General features: G+C 30.0%; 1 protein-coding gene across 1 annotated transcript; it reads right to left on the bottom strand.

The window, feature by feature from the left end:
* Window positions 1-114: 114 nt before the first annotated feature.
* On the bottom strand, window positions 115-27,432 carry LOC130447273 (phosphatidylinositol 4-kinase alpha). The gene is made up of 29 exons (XM_056783998.1): window positions 27,265-27,432; window positions 26,995-27,208; window positions 25,948-26,366; window positions 25,331-25,757; window positions 25,106-25,270; window positions 22,572-22,823; window positions 22,279-22,474; window positions 21,219-21,506; window positions 20,685-20,833; window positions 19,671-19,841; window positions 19,321-19,594; window positions 18,956-19,261; window positions 17,942-18,080; window positions 17,591-17,887; window positions 13,981-14,166; window positions 13,726-13,915; window positions 13,464-13,671; window positions 12,844-13,073; window positions 10,919-11,142; window positions 10,293-10,474; window positions 9,803-9,977; window positions 7,901-8,038; window positions 6,433-6,553; window positions 6,182-6,372; window positions 5,159-5,335; window positions 4,925-5,101; window positions 4,216-4,462; window positions 3,901-4,060; window positions 115-3,711 (listed from the first exon to the last, which is right to left on the bottom strand). The coding sequence occupies exons 1-29, from the start codon at window positions 27,352-27,354 to the stop codon at window positions 3,486-3,488; spliced, it is 6,219 nt and encodes a 2,072-aa protein (XP_056639976.1). The 5' UTR covers window positions 27,355-27,432; the 3' UTR covers window positions 115-3,485.
* Window positions 27,433-27,703: the final 271 nt, after the last annotated feature.

The raw sequence follows: 27,703 nt of genomic DNA, 5'->3' as shown, positions 1-27,703 counted from the left end.
TATATAAAGGCAAAAACTAAAAGCAAATATCTGGAAATATAAAACACCTCTAAAACATTTCTATAGCCCAATTTTATGTAAAAGTAAGATTGTAAATCAGAAGGATACATCACATTAGTTTTTGCATAGCATTATGAGTGCTTTCATTGTTATATTTATTAAATCTGAATTGTAGTCATACAATAATTGAGTTAGAAGTTATCGATTGTAAGCATACTTGAATACAAAGAAAACTGCAGCTACCTCTTACTTAGGTTATTAATCGATTCCATAATAATTATGTTTTGGTTAACAAGACACTGTAAATTGTAAGAAATGTGTAGCGAATTATACACACAAAAAAAACAAATAAGCATTAATATGATTGAAAAATTGACAAAAAATTAGTACAAAGAGTAGAAGATAATAAAAGGATTTTTATAAACGAAGAAAATCAATTATCTGGGCACTATAATGGATAAGATACAATGAGAATAAAAAAAGTGAAATAGGAGAGTTCCATTTCTGAAATTGATATTTAATTTGTTGTTCATAAACTTTTTTTTCTTAAATTTACGAATTATTGAATGAACTGAATTCTGTAGAAAATGCAAGTACACTAAGTAAGGATAATTTCAATACTTTTAAAACAAAAGGATAATAGTGAAAATTGTATATTTTAATGTACCTGTGCCATCGAACGTTCGCGTGACCTTCAGCTAACAATTCCTGATGAAATGATACAAATTAAAAAACAATATACATAATTATGTCGGAAATTTTTAACGAAAATAAAAACACTTCATTTCCATGTTAATTACATATACAACAAACCCACCTTATCTAAATATAGCTAAATATGAATCAATCTTGAACTTTTTAATAAATACAGTCGTTATTAAAAAATTATAAAAATATTAATATCTTATAGTTGACGTTAATTACTGTCTTGAAGCTAGAATCGTTACAAGCATCATAAATTTGAAGAAAAAAATTATTGAATGAGAAAATTAAAGCAATTGAAAATAATTAAACTAAAATTTGGATAAGAAAGTTCATTAAGTAGCATGAAGTTGATGGAAAAATAACCGCAGCAATTTTTTATTGCAAACAGTGTTCCCAACTCTCAATAATTTTTTGGTACTGGTAGTTACCAGCAAGATGTAGGTAATAATTATTGTTTGGGTATATCCCACTCATCACTGAGTCGAGCAATCACAAAATTATTGAGGTATTCAATAGACAGGAAATAATGGATGCATTCAAAAATTCCCCCAAACAACTCCTGAGTTAATTGATATTAGAAGAAAGTAAGGGAATAATTACGATTTATTTTCAGTTGAATATAAATTTGAAATGTTTGAGATTCTCTTTAAAATATAATGTACCTGGTATAATTGGATGCATTAACTGCACTCATGCTGCTCTATTTCTCAACTCATAAACTGCTACTATAAAAAAATAGTTTTAGGTCGGCGTTTAATTGACAGCACAAGCACAGAATTAGAAACTATGTTGACAAAATACGCCAATATACCGGCGTTGCCGTAACTAATCGCTCGTGTTACAAATTTGCGAGCGGAGAGGCACATGAAAATTCCATATCGCTGCCCATCAAATAACTAACTCTTTGATGTGGTGGGTCAAATGGGATGACAAACTGAGACATTCAATCAGTTTATTGTATTCTAACCCAAAATGCACATACAAAATTAAAATAAATTCGCAAATATTAACGACGATGTTAATCACTAAACACTAATCAAAATCAAGTAAATATACCCTAAAATTTTTCAATAACTCGTCAAAAAACTGAACTGAGTTATTTCCGTAAAACAAAAGTTGGTGCTGCATTGGTAAGATGGGATGTAAATATCTCAATTCATCTGATTTGAGTAATATTAAATGGGATGTAGAATTCAATAAGCTACACTTAAATAAGTTCAAATTATCTGAGATTTCATTCAAAAAGAAAGCAACTATTGTCTCAGGTTAATGACCATGGTAATACATTAGAAATAAAATTTGGCTGCATGCACAAAGGAACATGATAATTAGATATTCAACATCAATAGAAACAACTATTCAAATTAAATACATAACAATTGATATAATAACAAGTTTCAATCCAGAATATTTATGTAAATGTTCTCTGTATCTATCACAGTATTATTTCTTTTTCATTTATATACATTTAGTTTCAAGTACAATAAGAAATTCAATTTAAAATTAAACATTTAATTAGAATTTATACATTGTGTACAATTAATGAAATTAAATTTTATTTTTAACCACATTTTATAGAATATTACATTTTTTTGCTACATAATTATTGAATGAATTATCTTATACATATGTTTCAGTAAAAATGATAAATTGGTGATTATATAAAATTACCTGTGAATTTGGTAAATTTGATAAATTATTTCATATTTATCAAATTTACCATTTAGTATTTTATAAAATCCCCAACTTGTAATGGGGATTGAGATAAATTCGGATTTTTCTGTAGAAATAAACCAAACCCATATTCTATAGGAAAAAATAATATATTTGCATTTACATGTAAGTTTACTTTTTTAGACATATTAAGACTGTTTTAGAATTAATAAGCTTGCCACTTTTTTTACATTTGGACATCATAATCACCACTAAATTTGGGAAATATCCAAGTCGTAATAGTAAATGTGATAAATATAATGACTTATTTATAATTATTCATTACTTTATATCCGCAAAAGTAATACAGATCTTAAACAGCATCATAAAATATAATTGAAGTAAATTTCATACCAGAAGCTACGCTTTTTATAAGCATAACATCATTTTTAACACTGATGGATGATCAGATATAACATCAGATTTAGATCAACGAACTCTGCTTATTGAGCCAGCAGAATAGAGTACAGGTTTTTTTTGTGTAGTTACTACTCAACCTAACCTAACCACTGTTTGTTTTCTTAGTATCCATAATATTAAATAATTTGGAATTAAAACGCTCTAGCATACCAGCTACTTCTGTAATCACGTGGTTGTCATGTGTCAAGTAGTTGAGCAAACTGAATGAATTTTCGTAAAGTTGGAGATTTTATAAACTAACCCGTAAATTTAATAAATATTTTGTCATATTTACCAAATTCAGTGGTGATTATGTATAATCACCAAATTTATTACTTTTACCGTAACATATATTAGAGTTACAGTTCAAAAATAAATTCGTGATGTAATATTCAATAAAAAGTTATAGTTGAAAAATAGAGAATTAATTTCATATACTGCACATTTTTTATAACTATATTTAGGTCTAGTTATTCACAAAATTTGTAAGATACTCTCTATGCTACTTAGTTTCTTAATTTTGTAGGAACTGATGTTTTATAAGAAATTTCATCAATTTTTTTCTCATAAATAAAGATTTTCACTTTCCGGATATCTTACAAATTTTCTTGTTCTATTTATACTTATATTACTACCCATAGACTTCTGAAGAATAATAAAACTATTATCTAATATGGAATTTGATTTTGATAATACTGTATCATGTCGTAAGTACGTGTCCTGAAATTAAGGAAACTGTTCCTGATTATCTGTAACATATAATTTGCAGCTTCTTTATCTGTAGCTCCGGGGCTAAAACGACCACGGAGTAATTTAATGGTTTGTCCTCTAAAACATGGTAGGCCAGTATCTAACATTAGAGATACCAAAGATATGATAGCTTCACATTGAGGCCTAAAAATAAATTAGCTTCGTTTACTATTTTGATAAAGACAACTCCTGTTGATTTTAGAATAACGAAACTAATTGATAATTCAAAGGAGAACTTGATAAACTTCATCTATATTATAGGTAATGAAATCAATTTTAAAAAACCACCCATAATATGAAATTACATTGAATATAGAAGAACAAATTCTTTACCTCACTGCTAGGTACGCTTGAACACACAAATCAGAAAACCATTTAAATGGAGGAGCTTCCATTTTACCACCCATAATCATTACCATTTCGTCTGTCAATTTAATATCAGGTTCAAAACCGAGATTTCCACCAGGAGAGGATTCAAACATAAATCCAAAATCTAGAAAATAAAAAAAAATCTACAAAATATTCATTTTATTTATAGTTTCAATGGAACAATATTTTTTAATTATATTCTTTATACAATCATAATTATTTCAATAATTTCGCCAGCAAATTTGAATATTTGAGTATATATGATTGTTTTAAACTCACCAATATGTATAATGTGTCCATCAGTATCCAACATAATATTCCCGTTGTGTCTATCTTTAATCTGTAATAAGAAACCAATGACACTGTATGCAGCCATTGATATAATAAAATTTCTCCTAGCATTTTGGAAATCTTTAGTACTTTCATCTCCATATTTTTTTAAAAAATACTCGTACATTCCTATATCTGTTTGTCTCCCTAACTGATCTCTAGATTTTGCATTTGGAACGCATTCTATAACACCACACTGGAAAAAAATGTATACATTTTATATTTAGTTCTTAAATTGTAAAATTTTCTTGGTAAGTTATTATATAACCAGGAATTAAAGCAACATAATGAAATTCATATATAAACTTTTATCATTTACATCACAGCTTTGTGTGAAGAATGGTTTAAAATTCGATAGTCAAAAAGGATTACAGAAATCAAGGTCTATAACTAGCAACTTTTATTTTGAAGTTTTTTTCACTTCCCTTCCATAGTGCACTACTTTCGACGATTGTCTATAGAATATACTAGTAGGTTCCCCAAATGCTACAGAACATTAGATAACTGTGTAATCACATACTGTTAAGTAACACTGAAGGACACAATAGATCCTTTGGATCGCAGTGTATACGAGATCCCAAATCAATACAAATAACACGGAAAAAAATATTTCTAGTCCTGTTAGAATAAAAATAAAAAAAAAATGTATATCACTTACCCCTGGAGCCGTAGCGACAACCCTGTAAGGAAACAAATACAATTCTAAGCCGACAGTTTGAAAAATATTTTTGAATATTCCAATAACTTGTAAAGCTAACATATCTTGTCTTACATCATCGCCGACTTTAAATATTGCAGCCTGCCACATTTCCGGACCAAGACTTTGTTCCCTAATCTAAAAAAAATTTATTTATAGATTGATTTCAATTTGTTGCATGTTGAACTTACATACCTGATTTGTTGATACATCCATTGCTATATTTTCTAATTCATTTATACCACATTTAGCAACTTTAAATCTAGCTAAGTAAGGAGCTTTAGCCGCACTTTGCATAGGAGTACCACTTTTATAATCTATATCGATAACCATAGCTTCGGGATTGCTGGGTAAGTAACATCCAGGTTGAACCTAAAACAAAACAAACTAACTCTCACACAAACATTTTTCACTAACATTGTAATTGTGTTAGATAGCGCCTCGTATCATTCAAGTAAAATTTGTAAAATTCCAACTAAATATTCTATATTTTGAAGAGCATTACACAAATAAGCGATTCATAGAAGTTTTAGAAATAAAAATATTTGCCAAAGAATATACTGTAGACAAAAGGGTCCATTTTAAGATTTTCTCGGTACTGCATTTTAAATTCAATCGAATTAATATTAACTAAAAAGATACAACTCTCTACAATTCTTGATGGGGTCCTTATCTACGTTTGTAAGCCGATTATGGTTTTACAAAAAGAGAACATCTGTGGTAACATTTTCGCTATTTGATGACAGTCATTATAACTTGACAAGGTTTATAATATAGGGAAATGAGTAAATACTTACTTTTACTAATGAGAATGTTCCACAATACGAAGAAAAAAATGTACAGTTAATTTTCTACGGGTGCAAGTAATAGATTTCAAACGTTTTATTGGAAGTCAACATTCCTTACTATGTTTTAAACTATTTCAAATGAATAATAATCAATAAAAATGTTTGTGATTAAACCTTTCGGATTGCATATTCTTCGACAACTCACAAATACACAAATTAACATTAAAAGAAATTCCCGACGCCGGGCAACATAATTCGTATGGGAATTTCACATTGCCAAAATTATAATCACTAAACAAACTATTTACAACTACATCAACAGTTACACTGTTTAACACTTGTTTTGTACAATTACACTGTTGAACACTTGTTTTTTTATAATTACACTGTTAAACACTTGTTTTGTAAAATTACAATAGATTGCACTTACTTTTATTTTACTCAAAGCTTCTAGACATGCTCTCTTTCGTTCGATACCTTTAGGGAACGGGCGAATTTCTCCAGAAATATTTGTGATTTTATCGAAAAAGTCAAATTCTCTTTCATAGAACAGTTTCGCTGGACCAGAAAGTTCACTAACAATACTGTTTACTAGAGATTCTAAAATTTCATAGATGGCAGCTAAAAAAAAATAAAAAAAGTTTTAGGCGCCAAATAGGGAAATTAAATTTGTTAACGTACGGTCTTTCTGTTGCATATCTTCATCTACAAACATGTTGGTTTTCATGTTCCATATCAGTTGATGGGCAACTATTTGTGATTTTTTAGCTATATATTTAATGAATTCAGTCGCATAACCCATCTAAAATAAATAAATTCTTGTTGAGATGTTTAGTTTTGTAATTTAGTACAAATTGCAATTACAATTGAAATAATGTTAATTATTCTAATAATAACTAGCGATACATTTTAAGGGTTGGAAAATAAATTGTTCCGTAATTAATTTTGAAATTTATGAAAAACATAGCAACTTCCTCAAATGATATAATTCTTCAACACAATTGCTAACTTTAGCTCAAATCAAACTTTGCATATGAAATACATAATAAATTACAAATGAACTTCCTCCCTCGAAAAAGATCAGTACAGAAATTAAAGCAGTGAATTTTTAATCTCGTTTGATGTCAGTGCAGATCCCGCAGACTTTAGGGTACCTTGAGATTGAGAATTTTTGAGCTGATATAATAGGAAAATATCTACAATTAACGAAAACATGTATGAAGCAAAATTATTTCCAATATGCAAATGCCTATCACCATTTATGGCTGAATTATTCATGAGTCACTTTGAAAACCAGATTAGTCAAGAGTTTCAGTATATTTTTAAAACTCAATTTAAGATATCCATCCAAAATGTTTACTTACAAACTGGAAAATAATGGACAGTTACCATTTTTAGATAATTCAATTAGTAAGAAGAGTAATAGGCTAGATTTTGATGTATTTAGGAAAGACACAGCTACGTGCAGATACATCCCGTTTGATTATTTCCATTGTATTCAACATAAGATGGCTAGTCTCCATTTCCTGGTACATTGTTTAATTGATTTACCACTTAATATTATGTTAAAAGAATTGTAAACAGGTTAATTCATAACCTTTATCAAGAATTAAAATGAAAAACAGGAATACATTGCTCTGGACCGACAGAGTGATTTCAAAATTGATTATAAATCCAGTAATACATTTAAACAATTGTTGGATAATACGAAGGATAAAATAACAGATTTTATCATTAATAACCATGAAATAAATATAAATAATTTAAAATTATTAAAAAAATTTTTCGATGCATTTGAAAGCACTGAGATTGTTAAATGTAAGAACAGTTTAAAGAAGGACAAAGAGACTATTCCTTACAGCCTACCCTATAGTTTAATATTCAAGGAATAAATGTGAAATGTACCACCGAAGAGTTTCCCCGCTAGGATTGTTTTTCGCAAGAAGTTCATTGGTAGCACAATTTAGTATTAATAGGTAGGTCAAGTTAAGAGATTTTAGTATACATTCAGTCTTTTATCGAAACCCAAGTCAGACTGTGTAATTATGCATAGTGGTAGTGTGAACAGTATATCAGAATTAAACAATATTATTATTCCACTATATAAAATTGTTTTACAAAATGTTATATAGAATTTACAATGTCGTACTTTGTCATGTCTAAGAGCTTGTACAAGTTGTGGAATGTAAAATAATACTGCGTCGGCAGGATACGAACTTAGCACTCTTACGGCATACTGTGCAGATATTGGATGGGATGGAAATTGTCGACTGAAGAATGCCAACGCCTATAAATAAAAACATGTCATTAATTTTAATTTTGTTATCTATATAATGCAATATACTTAAAAATGTAATTGTTGATATTATTGTCTTGTATAATGGTGTTGCGGGTTGCGGACTCAAAATAAAACTATAGGAGAGTTTTTTAAAATACCAAAGTTTCGATCTTTTCTTTGACCTTTATCAAGGCTAAAAATATATGGTACATTTTATAACTCTAACGTTGATGAAGATAAAAAAATTGTCGGTCGCAGTAGTAATTAGTTGACCAAATGGTAAAATATTAACAAATTGCTTTTCCAAACCTTCAGCATCAAGCCGACTACTGAACTTTTATTCGAGCCATCCTTGGAGATATAAATTAGGGACAATAAAAGGGCTTATAGACAGGGTTCAACGTCTAAATAGCCCTGAACTCTATATTGATAATAATAATAAAATCATATAAATTCTCAAAGTTAATGGTTAACCCAAGAGAGCTGGTTAATAACGTTATAAATGAGAGTAATCATAACGTAATACAGGTACCTCGAAACGAAAGTAAAATGTATTATATATTCACACATATCAAAGATAAAACTTGAATATGATTGTCGAGAACAGGTTTTTACTTATATCTGTATATATTAGTTTCTATAAATGACTTTTTGATTTTTCTTCTGTTTTATACAACTACGTTCTTGTTTATTTATGTTATATAGTTTGTCTTACATACAGTGTGTCTTATACAAATATAAATATTTATATTTTACACTATTGTTTTACTTCCAATTTCACAATTTTTTGTTCACTTGTTCTTCATCAACGTTTGAGTTATAATGTACCATATATTTTTAGCCTTATAAAGATCTAAACGTTGGCATTTTAATAAACAGTTGGATAATTTTATATTGATTCCTCAACCCGCAACACCCTTCGAAATAAGATACGTGAAAATATTATGTAACTTTGTGAATATTTAGGTGTACTAAAAAAATACTGCATTTATCAGATAATCTGAACACCTCTATAATTAGTTTTAAATAAATGTAATCTTCTTAGCTACAATACGCCAAGTATACAATATACTCACTAGTTCGCTTGGACACTGTTATTATAAAAATATTTGATAGACAGAGCCGGATTCTCCAATAGACACGGACATATGGGTTCAAGTTTTCAGGGGGAGCACGGCCGAGAGGAAAAAATACTCCAAAATATATCTAGGATTAAAAATAAATAACCATAACTTAACATCACGTACTGTAATGAATTCATTCATATTTGTAGGCCTGTAGCAATGACTATGCTATAATGCCGAAATGTTCTGTGGATTGGATCGTTTTGTTTCAGTTTGTTTATTACATAAAATTGCTAAAAGTGTTTTAAGACGGTATTTTGTTAAACCCAGAACCAAGTAAATTCCTTAAAAACTTATAATGATAGAATTGCATTGTGTAGTGGTGTTCAAGCAATTACCATATACAAGTCTGGTAAAAATTTTTAAGAGGTTTTTAGGTAAGTAGCTTTAACTACACACAAAATGCTGAATCCGGCCCTGTTGATAGATATAGAAAATTAAATTCTTTGAATTTTGGGGTATCACACTGTCCATCCTTCATTATAAATAACAAGATAATTGAAAATTTAAATAAATAATGAAAAATAACTTGCAAATGGGATAAAATAATTCACAGAGAATAAATCAAAACAATAAATAAACTAGTCCGACTGAATCATTAACATAATTAAAATTTATACTTTTATATTTAAACAATTGTTAACTGTACCTGTATAGGGGAAATACGGGCCCAAGTGAGCATATTTACTAACTTGGGACTATCACTTAAAATAGATTCAGTGGTAACTAAATATTGTAGGGCTTCGGCAACATGAGCAACTGCTGTTGGATTCATTTGTACCAAGTTTTTTACTTCGTTTATAATAGCATCGTTCATTCTAAACCTATAAATAAACAAATTAATTATGATTGACATCAATGATAACCTTTGAGCAATATAAAATATAAATGAAATTTGATAGATTCGATTATATTACCATAACCACTTAAAATAATACATTCATATATTTATAGGACTGAGTAAATCCTGAAGCTGAAACGTCAGTTACAAAGAGATTTAGAAAGAAAAAAAACAAAGTCACTGAAGAGATAAATAATAATATACCAATAAATACCATTGATAAATTATAATAAAGAAATGAGAAAGCCAGCCATAGCTAAAACTACAGTCCTTTGTACACGAACAAGGTCATTATTACCTTTTTGGTAGAAAAACAGCTAAAACAGGTGATATATCCCAAGCCAAACGTGTATAATCGTGCCACTGTTTTTCAGTAATTGTTTTAGCTCTCCAAAAAGCAACATTTTCTTCACCCGTTATTTGAATTTCAGGTCTAAGTCCTGGATTATGCCAAACTATAAGGAATTCGATCTCCACAGCCTGTAAAGTATCTTATATATAAACGGTGTTTTGATTATATTGAAATGGCAGTACTTCCAGTTATACCAGATCATATAAACACAACATGTAGCTTCAATTCTACTAACCATTATCCATTATATTGTAACTATATTTTGCATAATTCATTTTTATTGGTATTGAGTGCGTCTGATCATATTTTCAACCACATATAAATACTCTAAAGAATTAGAATTTTTTGCTGCTATTAAATTTTAGCAATCGTATGGGCCTGATCTGGTGAAGTTATTTTGCAAATAGTTACATTATCTATTGGGAATTTACATTTACTTATAAAAAAGCAAGAAAGTTGTGAAAGAACACAATTTTTTTAATACCTAATTTTGTAAATAGAGAGAATCAAAACAAAACTGAATACACTCCACTCAAAAAAGCACACTCAAAATAATCTCTTAAAAATCTTACCAATAATTCCAAAATAAGATTTCTCTTTTTTAGATAACATTTAACAAAATTATCAGCAACTGGCATTCGTTTAGCCGATTTAGCCGATCTTCTACTTAAAGTAGTACTACTGCTTGAAAGAGGTACAGTGTTAATCCACCCAGTTGGGACTTTGTTGAAGTCGTTGGGTTTTGATAATTCATTGCCTTGTGCTGTAGTAGTCACGTTAGGTGTGAATTCAACCTCTGAAATAGTATTAAAAATATAATAAATTGGTCAAAATTATTTACTATGATAGTTTCAGTAGAATGTTATTTTTTTATCGTCATGATTTATCAAAATCAGCTCAACCAAGTAAGCTAGGAATGCAAAATTTCGCTATAGTTTTGATTCTCTCAACATTTATGTTTTTTGGGTCACTGAACATAAGTTTGAAGTTTGTGGGCAAAAATTTATTTTTTGAGAATTTTTTCGAGACTAACTGTTTCGCCGCTAGAGCGCGCTAAAGAATTGTAACAGTTGATTACACCGTACAATTTGTATACAATAGAATTTGACGTAAGATTTATCAGTATAAATGAAAAATATTTTATAATAACTTGATCTTGACTTAAGCAATTCTAAAAAAAGATGTAGATTTCATAAAATAAATTTACTATGGTGGTGGTTGGAGACCTTTCGCCTTTTCCAACGAAAAAACGTATTCGTTCTAAAACCAGGACTAGGCAACGTTCCTCCAACCTCAGACTCTCCTATCCACGCTCTGAAAAATAAAACCCTTTAAGAAAATATCATGTTTCTTCACGCAATGACTAGGGTGCCATAACGTTGACACCATACAAACAAAGGAAATTGAAGTTTGTAAAAAGTCTCACCAGAAACCCCTACCTTGCCAATGTTGTAAATGTGTTCAAAAACCTTGAGCCAACTCTAAAAAGCTTTGCAGCAGCAGCGGAGAGATTGTTGGTCTATGTGTACAGGAAGGATTAAACCGTCGATAAACCATCTGAAGTACAGTATTTATGAGAAGCTAGTTTTCAAGGCTCATCAAAAATAGATGCACTACCACCACCAGCAACTGCAGCTACACAACCTAGTTTTAGGGTGTATCATCAGGCTTCAGCTTGCCTGGAACCGATCACCTCTCTACAAGCATCTGCGCCTCAAGAACCGCTGCTTCTAGTGTCATGCAGATACGTCAAGACCTGCAGAAAAGCAGGCCTCGAATGCACTAATCTTTGCATCATATGTGTGACGTTGTACAATAAGATAAATCTCAAATACTAATGAGGGCGGATTTTTTTATGTTGAAATTCCAGACGAAGTTGGTTTCCTTTGTCAGGTATAATGCTTATCAAAAAATCCATAAAATAACTCAAGACAATTTCATAAAGGCAACGATTATTCATGTTAGGTATAGTGGGTCCAAAAATGTTGTTTTGGAACTCTCTAGCGACGAAATGGTTAGTCTCTTGAAAAAACGTTTAAAGAAATAAATGTAGGAAATTTTGTTCAATTTCATTTTGTATAGGATTTACTTGTCGCAAAAACGCTTCCTTTTTGAGATATTAGCCAAAAACTGGAAAAGTATCAGAATTTGGTCCCCACAAACAACGTTCCCGGACAAATTTTTGCCATAAAGCTCCAAATTCATGTTCACTAACCCAAAAAACATAGATGGTGAGGAAATCAAAGCTATAGGAAAACTTTTCTCTGAACCCCTATGATTTTGCTAGTAAAGCTAGCCTAAAGCATTGGCACAATTAATTTCATTGCACAAGTAAATAATTAGAAAAAACATTAGCAGCAGAATGTAGAGTATATCTATCAAGAATCGGTTTATTTATGACTCAATACCTTTACTTATCAAAGAGGCTATTAGAGTGTTGAAATATTCAATAACTTAAGGTAGAGCTGGTTTTGTGCGAGAAAATATAGATAAATACCTCCTACATCACTAGCTTTAAGGTACTTTTTATCGGAATGTAAAGTTTGCCAAAATTTTATTAGTGTAGATATATCTTCTCTTAAATCTGCAGGTTCCTGTGATGGACACGTGACTGGTTTACAAAAATAATCCAAGCAACTACAATAAATTCGTTCTCTAAGTACGTTCTTCCCTAAACTCTTAGGCAAAATATCCCCTTGCAATAATGACAAACCACAGGAGAGAAGTCTAAAAGAAATGAGTAGCATAAAAAAACAATTTTTTTTTATAATAATTATTAAAACAACAAATTATGACAAATATAAATATGAAAAATTGTGTAGCATTATTTAAAAATTATTTCTAATTTAAATACTAGGAGAAGTCAGAATAAAGAAAGGCAAGGAATGGGAAATTTACTTCATCTGTACATAGCAAACTTCATCGACAATTTTTACAATTACAACTAGGGGGAATTGAGAAGTCATCATTGATCAACTTTCTTCAAATTAGAAAAACTGATCACACTTGAGGATCTCAAAGCAACATTTTTTTGTGAATTTCTGAACCTTCTTAAATCATACTCATATTGCAATCAAATGAAAGAATTGTAGAGCTGAAGAATTCATAACATCATACTTGAATCTAACTCCAATTGCTGAAATATGTCTAGTCTGAGATGGAGGATCAGCACCGACGTTCATAGTTAATGAATGATGTATCAAACTGCTTATCATTTCAACTTTTTCATAACTACTATATTTTATTGTTTCTACTAATTCGCAAATAAATTGAACCCAAATAGCATGTGGTTTTACAAAAGGTGGATCCGGTTCCAAACGGCAACCTAAAAATTTTAAATATTAGCACACAGAGAGATCCAAAATATTAAATATGTAACCTTCATATGCGGCTAATGGACTAGTTTGAGGTCTAGCAACAGAGAACAAGCCAAGTTTCTTTTGAACAGTACATATCCAAGCTGCAACCATTTCTTGTAAAAATCTAATCTCCAGTTCTGGTCTTGCAGTTATTAACCATTGCCAACATTCTACAGCAGTTCTCATGGCTTCTACTGTAAATAGCTCCACCTAAATTATAAAAGAAGAAGAAATTTGATAAAAAAATTCTGCAGTCTTATTTGTGTTGAGTTTACCTGAGACCATGCTATGCAATGTAACAAACTTCGATTCAAATCTCTAGTAGATATAAGTAATGCTGTAGCTTGCCACAAAGCATCCCTATGTAGATTGTCCGATCTTTCTTTACAGGCTGTCCACACACGATTCATGATTTCATTTACTAAAAGATTTTTGTCCTTTCCAAATTCCATACCAATCACCTGTAACCAATAACATTAATAAAATTAATATTAATACAAAAAACTAGTCAATGGCTTTAGTCTAATGATTAATGAAGTATGTTTAAGAAATATTATTGTAACCATAGTAAGAAATAATCAGCAGAAATAGAAATACCCAACAGATATATAACAACTTGTAGTATATAGATCTATAGAGATGCATAAAAATAATGATGTCATAATATAGATGTAGATAGATATTGGGGTGTCATATACACTGCGACCCAAAGGATCTATTATGTTCCCCCAGTGTTTACAGCTCATCCTTTCATCCCACTCCCTTTAGAAAATTCAGAATGTGGGTTGGCTGTAGATGCGAAAGTTCTTCATCTTCTATTTCATACACTCCCAGTTGTATTGCTCTGGAGTTTAAAATGCTACGGTAGTAAAAGAAATTAAGAAAGTAGCAAAAGTATGAGAAAAGGCAGCATGAACATGGTAACTATGAGTACCCGAGAAGATATCTGAAAAGAAATGAAAAAAAAAACATATTTGGTATTACATATAGGTAGAGAGAAAGAGGAATAACTCTTATAAGAAAAGTTGAAAAAGTGTCCAGCTGTATACGATAAGTAATAGTTCAAAAACACTTCCAGAATGGCGATGGTATATAGAGGGTATGGTGTAAATGAAGTCATTCTAGATGTATTTAAGTATACATAGTCAAACAATATAACTTAAAAGATTTATTAGGAGAAAACGTGCACCTAGATTGATTTTATTTCTTATTTTTACGCTAATATTTGGCGCTTCCTTTAAAATTTACCCTGATGCTAATGTGGCGCCAGCCATGTTTAACGTATTTCGACGGACACTTTTCATATACACAGATTTTTATTCTTCTCTCTACCTTCCATATTATTACAGTAAGTATTAATTTCAGAAAAATTGGCCATTTCTTCTCCTTTTTTCGATTTTGTGACCTCATCCAATCGGTGCAAATTTTTTTTAAAAACTATCAATCAAAAATTGTGACTTAAAAATGCCATTTTGACATTTATGGAATTTCCTAAGCTAGGAAAATATTGCGCTAAATTAACATGTAACAAATTCGATTTTCTCCCTATTAAATGCGATGCTTGCCACCTAGATTTCTGCATTACCCATATTAGATATGAAGCACATAATTGCCAGTATGTAAGAAAAAAAATTATTCCTACTATAGAAACGACAGTGAAGATACTAAAACAACCAGAGAAAAGTGCGGACACTTCAAATGTGAAATTAAACAAAAATGAAAGCAAAGATCCAATTAGAAATCAAGTATGTCCAGTATGTAACAAAATTCAGGAAAATTGTGTGTTGAGAGGTAATAAAGAGGATCTAACTGTTGGATATGTCTATAAAAATAAAGCATACAGGAATGATAGTCCCACAATTATAAATCCAAGTCCAAATATAGAAAATAATGTTTGTTCATTCAAAGCTTGTAAACAGAAGGAAATGTTGAAACTAATTTGTCCACATTGCTCAAGAAATTATTGTAAGAAACATAAACATCCAATTGATCATCTGTGTAATGGTTTGAAATTTAAACGAGGATCTGCAGTATTCAAAGAAAACCTAACAAAGGTTTAGTATGAACTATTTATATGTTATCTAATAAAACCATTATGATATTCCTATAACTCAGCCCCAAAAATTTTGTTTTCTTTTCTATTCAGATCCTTATTTGTTGGGTTTTCGAACCTCTGATAACAAATCTAAACACGATTTTCTCTGATTACAACAGATTTTTATCAATATACATAAAACAGATGATTGACCTTATCTTATATACTTAGTGAACTATTTCCATTTGAATAGCTCTTAAAAATGTCACCTACCCTATAATTCTGGAAGTTTGCTTGTTCTATGATGGTGGTCAAGTTTCGAACTAACCTTCATATTATCAGTCATCTTATAAGAACTTTTACAACAGCAAGTCTCTCATAAGCACTAACAATAGAACACGTTTCTATTTGAGGAATCGTTCAATGCAGAATAAGTTAAAAAGTATATTTAAAAAATTGAACACTGATCTCTGTCAAGAGCAATATAATCATTCCAATGCTTCTCTAACTTCTCGATGTCATGCTTGTAGAAGGATTTGTCTTTTGCAACATAATAGAATTCAGTTTCAGCAATTGCTTCTTCATTGGAGTGGAATTTTTTACTGGCGAGCATTTTTGAGATCAGCGAATAGCCAGAAGTCACTGGGGACCAGATCTGGCCTATACGGTGGACGAGGAAGCAATTCGAAGTGTAATTCGTTCATTTTAACCATCGACTTGTGAATCGGTGCATTGTCTTGGTTAAACAGTGATTATTTCTACGCCATATGAGGCCGTAATTTCTTGATTTTTGCATTTCAACGATCAAACAACTTTCTGTATTAATCGCTTTTGATTGTCTCTTCCTTTTGGAGATAGTCGATGCCCAATATTCAATGCGTATCCCAAAATACTGAAGCCATAACCATCCCAGCTGACTGTTGTTCCTTTGGACGTGGTTCACCGGCCGCAGACCATTCAGATGATGATTTTGATTCTGGAGTGAAGTGATGGACCCATGTTTCATCCATTGTCACATATCGAAGCAAAAAATCTGATTTATTACGTGTAAACATGGACAAACACTGTTCTGAATTATCAATACGTTGTTGTTTTTGATCTACTGTGAGTAAACGCGGAACCAACTCTGAAAAATGCTTTCTCATCGTCAAATATTCAGAGTAAACGCGGCACCCACTCTGAAAAATGCTTTCTCATCGTCAAATATTCATGCATAATTGTAAACATACTGCCTTCTGATATCTTTACGACCTTATGCAATTTCAATATACGATTAGATATAACCAATTTGTGGACTTTTTTGATGTTTTCTGGAGAAACCACCTCAATTGGACGACCAGAACGTTCACCATCATCAGTGTATGTGCCACCACGTTTAAATTTAGCAAACTAATAACAAATGGTTCTTTTCGATGAAGCAGAGTCCGGATAACACTTTTGAAGCCATTGCTGAGGTATCTGCAGGTGTTTTGATGCTGTTATTATGACTGATCGAAATGGTGTCACATGCATACTCCACAGTCAAGTGATCTGCTGCTAACTCAAAGTTGTATAGTATATAGAGCAAGAGAGGTAGTGAGGAACCATGCGAGACTTCTTTTTGAGGTATAATTATCCACCTTTATTTGTTTGGATAACAGATCACAGTGTCAAATGCCTTTTTGATATGATACCTCGTATCAGAATGACTGGAACAATTCATAGTATTAAATTTCATTTAAAATATTTTTTATACATACATTAAACATATGGTTGAGGTAAGTTATTTTCAAAGCTTTTTGATTAGTTTGCTTGAAACATATGAATTTGGTATGCTATAAAAACTTAGTTGTGAGATAAATCTCACTCACCTCTCCGATGTATCTAGATCTCATTGAAGAAACTGTAAGCAATTTTGAAGAATCACTTTTAACACATTTGGGTCTCTTTTCGAGGATGCTCGAAGTCAAGTATGCACTTTGTATATTTGGAGGGCCCCATTGAAGGATCGATTCTAGAGCCATAGACAAACCAGTGTGGTGCCACATTCCATCTACAGGTATTTGATTTATATACTCTTGAAGATGAGATCTTGTCCAATGAGGAGTCCATTTTAATGCTTCTTTTATTATACGTTCAGCATTAGCAGCAAAATCTTTTACAATAGTCTAAAATAAAGTAACAATAAATAATACATTTTCTATTTCATAGTTTATTTTTACCTCTCTTGCTTCCAAAGTATCCATGAGTTGAATAGTATATCGAGTTTGTGGTATCCTTAACGTTGGTGTTTCTTGATTAGGATCTATTTCTAGAGAACGTGACAATACTTGCATGATATCCAACAATGTCCAAAGCACTCTGAAATTAAGACTCAAGTCAATTTGCTCAAGTTTAGAATCTTCAAGTCAATGTTTAATTGCAAATATTTCTGTTTATAGTTTATAGGTTCTAGCAGGGATTGAAGTAATGTGTTACACTTTTTTTACGGATGATTTATTTTTGTATACATATATGGCACTTGTTTATCTTTATGTAGTGTTTCATTTGTCAAATAGAATGACAAAAATTTATCTTTGCATCATTTGCAAGCAATGAATTTAATGTTTTTAGTCTAAGCTGGTCATATGAAGTATTTTGAATTGAATTCTTTTTGAATATTTTATACCAATATCTAGATGACAAATAAAGGTTTAATAATGGTTTTATATAGTAAAAGTTTGTTTTCCAGCGGTATTTGTCAAATAGCCAATATAATGCTCTTACCCTTAAATTAATTTGTTCAAGTTTATGATCTTTGAGTTCAAATATACCCTTAGATATTTTGTAGTATAATTATCAAATATGTATCAAGAGAAAAGAAGACTATTTGAAACTTTACTACTAACACATTAATAAGGAAGCAACTAGCCGTTGTATCAGTTACTTCTATAAACAAAAAAGTTTGATTACTGTTTACAAAATTGTCCAAATTGAATACAGAAAAAAATCTTTCAATATATCAAGCTATTAGGATCTTTACAATACTGAAATAGAATGCAACCTTTAAATTTCTTTATTACCATGTTAATATTACAACAAATCTGTAAGGTCAAATCAATAAAATCTAGAATGCCACCAACATAATTTTCAGTTACATAGTACTTAAGACACATTTGTACTGTCCGCATTTCAAAATATTAGTTTTCAGAATTATCATTTAAGAAAAATTATTTCCAACTCCAAATGTTACTTACCTTCTACTCCACAAAAGATGTGGAAACTTATCAATCAAACTGGCCAAAAATTTATCAGAAACTCTTCTAATTTGCTTATGTTGATGGTTGAAATTTACCAACAAGAACTGGGCGTGTTCTTCTAAATCCAACTCTCTAGATTCGTTTTTGGGTCTGTCTTTCATTACTTCTAAGAATTTTTCAAAAACCCTTTCGCTAACAGATTGAACACAATTCCACATTCCAGCTTTGTCTTTCTGTAATGCGGAATCACTTAAATAATCTGCAATAATTGGAACTAAGCTGGGCTCGCCAGAATGAGCAACCCTAGAGTAATAATTGTAAAATATCAGTCAAATTGATGAAAAAATCTCAAGCAACAATACCTTAAGGTTTCTACCCAATAGACACTCAACAAAAATGTGCATTGAGCAAAAGATAATTTATTGACATATGCGGTTATATCTGCAGGATGTTTCAATAAATCCAAAATTTGTGTTCTTAATTCATGTAATTCATTGATAGATACGCTCTCATTTCTAACTGCACTAGTAATTTGTAATTCACGCATTTCAGATCTACTAGACATAAATGATATTAAAGTAGGTGATTTTACAGCTATTTCTTTTACACTTTCATACCATTCTTGAGGCCAGAGACCTACAACATGATCAACCCTTATAAGTCAGTTTTTGCAATAAATGACAATATAAAACATTCTTAATCTTTTATTCACCTGAATCGGATGCTGTAAATCCCATAATGACACAGTACAACCAAAAATCTCGAAATAGTTTATGGATTCGAGGTTTGGGATTTTTTATGGGTGGTAGACGTCTCATTAACACCGCTATTACTGGTATCAATACTCCCAAATTTCCGGCGGAACTGGAAGCTTTCAAAGCGCCTAAAAGAAACATATTAATCAACAAAAGTTGAAACATCATAAAATATAAAATAGTTATGAATCAACAATTCAAAATATTAATACCCTAAAATAAAATAATATACTTATTATTTTATATATAATATAATATTGTACTTTTTTCATTTCAAGTTATCGAAAGTGATACTCAATGGGTCAATAAAGATCTTTAGCAAGTTCAAAATGCATTTCCCTGATGTACAGATGGTTCAAATGTAACCCAAGGTTATGGATTTGGGATTTTTGAAATAAACACTCCATACCATTAGGAGAAACACCTCACTATGTTTGAGGCAGGGTTGTTAGTAATAAATATATGTGCTCAAGAGTGTTTGAACTTTGCTTGAAAGCACATTGAGTGCAGGTTCAAGCTAGCATGGGAGTGTAAATAAACTTGAAAAGCATTAAGACAATCCAAAAGATCCATAGCCGTATTAGCAAATAATCGACATTAAAAAGGTGATTGGTTTTCTAACAGATCACTGTTTTGTCAAATACCATCTTAAGAGGATAGACGTGACAGATGACGACAACTGCAGATTTTACAAACAAACCACAGAGACATGACAGGGCATCTACTATGTAAATACTCTGCCCATTTTAGCAAAAGGCTTAGGTACTTAAAGGAGCAGTATTAACATCTTGGGAAGGACAAAAAACCCCCAGAAAATTATGTTACTTCTGGAGGAGTCTATATATTTGAAGGCAGAACAATCACATGCGAAGTCATGCACAAAATATATTTTAAGGTATAGGTGCAGAACTCGACTCCCCAAACAATTTAATCTAAATCTAATTTATTTTAACAACCACTTCCATATTTACCTGGAGATTTGTCACTTGCTCTTTTGCCTTCCAGTCCTAATTGTACAAAAAGTTCTAAAAGTCGTCCAAGTAATTCATTCATCTGAGATTCTCCTGCAATATTATCGGCAATATTGGCCAAAGCGTTGATCACAGGTCGTGATACATGTCTACAATTGAATAGATATTATATTTTTCAGTCATGGATTACATAATTAAGAAATAAAATACTTTCATGGTTAGGTGAATGCGGTTTTAAACAGTAAATACATTTTTATCATAATATAACTTTTTACTGCAATATATTATCATAAATATAATACAATATATTGATCACATTGTTTACACTACCAATACGGTAAGGTAAACTACCTTCAGTCTCTGAAGACGATAACTTGGTTATGGAAACGCGCGTCAGACAGTGTAAATGTGAGTGTTGGTGTAGAGGTACAGTAAACAGTGTGTTCAATATGAATATCACCAAGGATTCCAGAAATGACAGCTTAGTTATAATGCAATATAGTTTAGTTGATGTTTTCTAAAAATGTACAATACCTGTATTGTGTTTTATCATTTGTTGTATTTCCATATGCAGTACTGCCACTTTCTACAGTTATCATTGTAAACATCTTCATAACTACTTCATACACGTGCGCTTCGCATTGAGAAATAATCATACATCCCAATTGATCCACTATTAAAGTATCCAAAGCTGAAGGTACTCTACAAAACCTCTGTTGGAAAAAATGCAGAATAGTATCTGTAGTCTTTGGGGTTCCTTTCATGGAAACCGCTACGTGACCTAACATTATTACAATGTTTGTTGAAATCAAAGTTGATTCACTAGAAAATAACAATCACAATGAAAGAAATATTTTGATTCAAATCATATTTGAAATATAATCTTTAATGCTCATTAAAGAATTATTCATTAAAACTTGAAAATGTTAAAGGCAGTATATAGCAAATCGAACCAATGAGAATATATACCTAGTAAGTAACTTGATAGAAAACATAATAGAAAAAGGAAAAGAAAGATATATTTATTGATTTTAAACGAGCCTTTGATAAAGTAAGTAAAAAAGAAATACTAGAGGGAAAGTGGAACACAAAAATAGAGATATGGTTGAAACAAAATATATAATGCCTGTACCAACTATAATATAAACAGCCAAAAATTGGAAAAACTAAATATAAAACATAGTGGAACACAATAGTAATAAAACAAATAACAATAGAAGGACACGATAAAGAATGAAAGTGATAAAACAAGAATTATTAATAGGATAAAAAACAAGAAACACTAAAATGGTATGAATTTATTGAAAGAATGAAGGCGGTGAGAAAATAGACACTATAAAAAAATCCAAAGAGACCTAGAAATAAATTGAAAGACCAAATAAAAGAACTAGTGGCAGAAAATAAAGAACTTCTGAGAAATAGACAGAAATTAGTGGAAGAGGAATAACAGCCCTTATTGGGTTGAAAAGGTGAAAGGAGAAGAAAAAAGAGAAATATATAATTTGTAAAAATAAATATAGTTACTCATATTTTTTTATATATATTTTATTTCATATTTTTACATCAAAATATTTTGTAATTTGTAGCTACTCACCTATCACTTTTTTCAGCAGTAAATAACCTGTTTGAAACTGAAGCTACTAATGCCCTTACACAATCAGGATCTAAAATATGGGCAGCACTAAGTGCTATACATAAATTTTCTATGGCTGCATCTCTTAATCTTTCAAAAGCGGTTTGAATAGGAGATGGAGCTTTTGATGATTCTGCTTTCAATTGATTGCCTTGTGCTAAAAAATGATTTTTATTGATTTAAGGAATACGATAGCACAAAATGTTTCTTAGAGCTAGAGCTAACATTGAATAAAAATGGCTAAATTATGTTACCTGTTATCTTTACGTGTTCTTTATTGCTTTTTTCGTTCGCTTGTCGATGTAATTTTGATAAAATCGGAGATGGAGTAATTAAAAAATCTCTTAAACAGTAGATTGATGTTGAAGCTATGTTTGGAAACTTCTGAGCCAAATTACCCAAACCTTCTAGGCATACCATCAGAAGTGGCATGTGTGCTATGACCAATCTGTAACCATGGTTTGAATTTATTTTTTCTGTTAATCTACCACATAAACTATCTGCTCCTAAAATTTTTTAATAAAGGTTAAATCTATATGATTTAAATATAAAAAAGGCGGTGGAGAGCGAGAATGACAAAATTATAATTCAGCAGCACCTTCTAGCTCAACTTATTGCACAATTATTCAGATTCTAAAAATGTTTAGATTTGTTTCGTTTAATTTAGGTGTTGCAATTAAATTTTTAAATAACTTGTGATTGATATTTTGATGTTACTTTTCTATCGGACGATTTAAATAAATATTCATTGTTTGTTCTCGAGAAAAATTTAGTTTTGATAAGGTAAGTAAGTTGAGTCAGATCTTTATATATTTGTTGTAAATAACTGCTTTTCTATACAACTAGTATGTAATTATTATAAATTATTTTTTACAATTATATGACAATTGTGCAAAATTTGATAGAACCTTAATTTTTTTATCCTTTTAACCTTGATATCTAAAAATGATCTGAAAGTAAATCAAATTCAACTGTGTAATTATTGATTTTTACTTTTTCCTAACTCTAATTTACAGTTTAGAAAAACCCTCAAGGTCAATTGTTTTCAATTTGGAATATTTGGCAAAACCTAAGATTCATTAATGCAAATATAAAGTATAAGTCAACCATTGTCTATGCTTTGAGTTAGTTTTATCCTTCAAAAATGTATGTTTTCCCTCTTTTGGAAAAAACAGGACTGCACAATATTGCAGCAAGCTCAATATTTTTATAGTAAAGTCTCAAGAAATGAAATAAGATTTAAATGCAAATTTTGTTTAGTGTGAACGAGTGAGTTTCAAAATGGTAGCCCTTTCTAAAGCCAAACAGTTATTTATTTATAAATGACCTTTTATGAAGAGCTCACAGCATTATTTTCAAGATCTGTAAATTGTTTTTAATAATTACATACCTGTAGTAGTAAGTTTTACTATGAATTTTTAAAAATAGTTAAAAACCAATAAACAATGTTATTTCACAATATCACACAAAATTGACTTAAAAACACTTAACAAAACCTATTATATAGTAAACACATGTAAAAGTCAAATAACAAGAAATATAAAATCATTATAAATTATTTAAATACATTTATTTCCAAATCTGATTAGGAATAGTCGAATAAATGAGTTAATAGACATAACTTCCCAATAAAAAATCCTAATGTGTTATGGAATATGAAATGGCGAGTATAAACGTTTTTCTTTTTAATACTTTTACAAGTGTTTACAACTTAATAACAAAAACTGTGAAAAATCGCATTTTTACATCCAATTCTGTAACACAAAAAAACAAAAAATGGAGAAGGTGGCAAACAAAAGGAATGAAAAACTCAAAATCAAAGTTTATTTTTCACCTAAGATTATTATTATGAAGTGCAGTAAAGTAGTAAAGTTATATTCAGAATCAACTGGAAAAAAACAGAAAAGGAAGATTATTAAATTTTAGCAGAAAAAAATTTGAAGACAATAAATAAGAGTAGTTATTTTTTCAGAAAATTAGAAGTTTTAAAATCTGTGTCTATAAACAATAACATTAATAAAAAAATTATAATTGGAAATAATTTTCTGAAAAATTAATTATCAGTTCAACTTCAAAAAAGCTTTTAAACTTTTTTTTATATGATATAACTTGTATTAATGGAAATATTAATACACAAGGTGTAATTTAAGAGAAACTTAAACATGACAGGAAAGAAAAACACACGTTTTAGTGAATTAAAATTGTCAGTAATTAATTTACAAGTTAATGCAAAGATTTTCCTATAAGAATACACCGTTTTTTTATAAAAATAAGAAATGAAAAGCTTGGCAGTATATGGAAGAGTTTTGGCAAGTAATTCTAAGCAATTAGGAATAATTTTTTTGTTTCTGGTTATCAGTAAGGAGACAAAGCACATTGTGTAATATACCTACAATTATACATTATGGTTATTGTAAATAATTATTCAACAACTAAATAACCACATGAACTAGAAAAATTTGAGATGAAAGTAAACCTTAGTTCTTTATTTTTTTTTACCTACAATTTGTATATTAGTTAAAGAAGTGTATTTTATATGAAATACAGACAATGGTAATATAATTATCAAAAACTAAGTATTATTGTGATAATTTTATTGAATTATATTGAAAAATTTAAAAATAATAAAATTAAATTACTACTAAATTAAAATAAATAATACCAAACAAGAATGTAAAAATAATAATAAAAAAATTATTTCAAGTATTAATAAGACATTTTTAGGGGAATCGAAAAATAAAGAGATTTCTACAGCCAATTTAATATTTTAAACCATGATATAACATACCTGTTTCATCTCCAATTGCCCAAACTAGTAATTCCACACAAGCTGCATTTGCCATGACATTAAGTTTAAATTTATTCACTAATGCATAATTATTTTCTCTATCTTCTTTTTCACTAGCATCATGATTTCTGCTTTGAAGCTCTGTCTGACCATTCAAATAAAGTCCTGAAAAAAGGAAAATAAACAAATTATAATTTTTTTTTTTCTATAAAATTAAAGTCTCACCTTTAACAAACTCCTGAACATCTTTAGTAAATGGCACAGGCAAGTCTTTATGTGGTTGCAGCAATTCTCTCATCAGTGTCACCATGACTAAATTTATAGTTTCGGAAAACGTTTTATATGGAAAAATTTGAATTTTTCCTGTTGAACTTACTTCTAAGCTTTCCTCGTCTAATATACTCAACATATCTTTGGTCAACAGCATCTTACTAAGAGTTAAAATGGTAGAAAGGTGAGGTTGGGAAAATATTACTTGTGTTTTTTTGTCATTTGTTTCATTTAGCCTCAAATGTGGAAATTGATTGAAACTGGAACCAAATTTACTAAAAAAATATGTTTTCGCATCATAAGGGCCTGTATTGTGTTTGATCGACATGCCTCGTTTTAGCGAGCTCGAGTTGAATGCGACGTCTGAAGTGTCATATCCACCCTAAAAAACGACATCTTTAACAATAACATGCTCCCATTAAAAGTATGTATGAGTGATTACTGAAGATCAAGTATGAGAGCAGTTAAAATTTATGTGTGTATCATACACGAATTCATAGCATTTTAAGCATCGAACAACCCTGATGTGGCCTCATTGTACTCACTTTCAGTATACTAGAAATAATACTTACAGTAGTAACAGCCAAAATATCAACAGTAGCATGGAGATTCCCAGATAAACTCCTTGGAATAATATTTCTAAAACTACTAAAACTTCTTTTATGTATATTTTCTTCCCTTGCAGCTCCTGGACTCAAAGGTGGTTCAGGTTTAGGAAAAATTCGACAAATTAAAGGGGGGTCATTTAGACAGAACCTTCCCATTGCTCTAGCCAGGCCAATAAGGACAGGTAAAGTTGTTTTGCACAAAAACAATTTGCTGGCACTGTTTCTGTTGGTTGAATCTTGTATTTTTAGTACTTGGTTTGTCAGAGATGTTAAGCTGTCTACCTGAACATTTAAAATATCGTTTCTCTCGTCTTCGCATCTTACTGCTATGTCACTCAGAAGGGTGTGAAGACAAAAACTAAACTTTTCTGCTATAGGTATTCCTAAAAAATTACTTTTTTTGTAGATATAATAATTTTAAAATTATGGGAAGTGAATTATAAACATAGTTCTCACCCAAAACATTTAAAATATTGGAACTATGCATCAACAGAAGATTATTTAAAATATTTAATAAGTAGATAAATTTGATAGAAGATAAATATAGTGCATTATTTTTTTGTGGAAGACTTGAAGAGCTGACTTTATATTTCCTTGGCGAATTTCATGAATATAGAAATTGCAAATTTATATATTATATTATGGATCTTTTTAATTTAATGCAACACATTCAGAAATTGTTAAAAGTTTATTGATAAATATGGAAGAATTGTAACTATACAAAACTTTTAACTATTAAAAAGAGTAATTTTCTGCAGTATTATTTAAACATTAAATTAAAGGTTGTTTCAAATGGCCTTGAATATAAAACACAGTAAAAAATATGTGGATAGATACAAATAAATGAAAGATGGTATAGAATATGTAAATTTAACTTTTGAACCGAATAATAAATGCAAGATTCACAAATTTTCATTTGTCTTATTTTGGATTACTGACAAAGTATTCTATAGTTGAATATACTTTATTAAATCGAAAAATCAATTAGAAATGATATATAGTAATACTTACGATCTGTTGGATTTAATTTGATTTCATCCTGCCACTGTGCTTTTTCAATCAGTTTAACAAGTTTTAGTAAATATGGTAATATAATACACTTGTGTTGGAGCCCAGATTCCAAAAAATAAATGCCAAGAGCAATTACAGCATCTTGTTGCCGACAATTTATAATGAATGTACCATTTTGTGGATCAGAAGGACAAAGTGAGAACAAAGTTTGAACCTGGAAATGACGAAATTGATAAAATTATGTATCAAAGTTCTGCAATTAAAACTTACTTTACTCCAAGGAGTATTTTTAATATTAGCTAGGGATCTTGCTAAATGCTGAACTGTTTTGTGGAAAAATAGTTTGTCGTCTCTAGTCATTCTGTCTAATTCAAAATCATTTGATATTTTCTTATTAAACCAAAACTCTTTCACATCGCAATCAACTTCATGTCATGTATTCAATATAAATTTTGACAAATAATGACAATTGACAGAAGTGTATAAGATGAAAAAAAAAATATAATTTTAGGCGTTTTTTGAAAAATAAAATTTCAAACGTATCTCTTGATTTTGTAAATATGTGTATACTTTATTTAAAATTTCTAAAAAATGATTTAATTATTAAATTTCTAGGTTCCTAAATCCTCATTCTGCAATACACTATTAGATTGTAATTGATAGTTCTGCTCTTTAATGACACTTAGAAAACATTATTTCCTCCCATCAC

This window comes from Diorhabda sublineata, chromosome 1 (genome assembly GCF_026230105.1).
Source record: "Diorhabda sublineata isolate icDioSubl1.1 chromosome 1, icDioSubl1.1, whole genome shotgun sequence".
In the NCBI taxonomy this organism is placed as follows: domain Eukaryota; kingdom Metazoa; phylum Arthropoda; class Insecta; order Coleoptera; family Chrysomelidae; genus Diorhabda; species Diorhabda sublineata.
This window is presented reverse-complemented; position numbering and strand designations above follow the sequence as displayed.

Excerpts from the sequence above, each read along its gene's own strand:
- LOC130447273 (XM_056783998.1), bottom strand. The coding sequence starts at position 27,354 with ATGACTAGAGACGACAAACTATTTTTCCACAAAACAGTTCAGCATTTA. Across the intron at positions 13,916-13,980 it reads ATTGCATAGCATGGTCTCAG|GTGGAGCTATTTACAGTAGA; the intron begins GTAAACTCAACA and ends TTTATAATTTAG. Across the intron at positions 3,712-3,900 it reads CAAGCGTACCTAGCAGTGAG|GCCTCAATGTGAAGCTATCA; the intron begins GTAAAGAATTTG and ends ATTTATTTTTAG.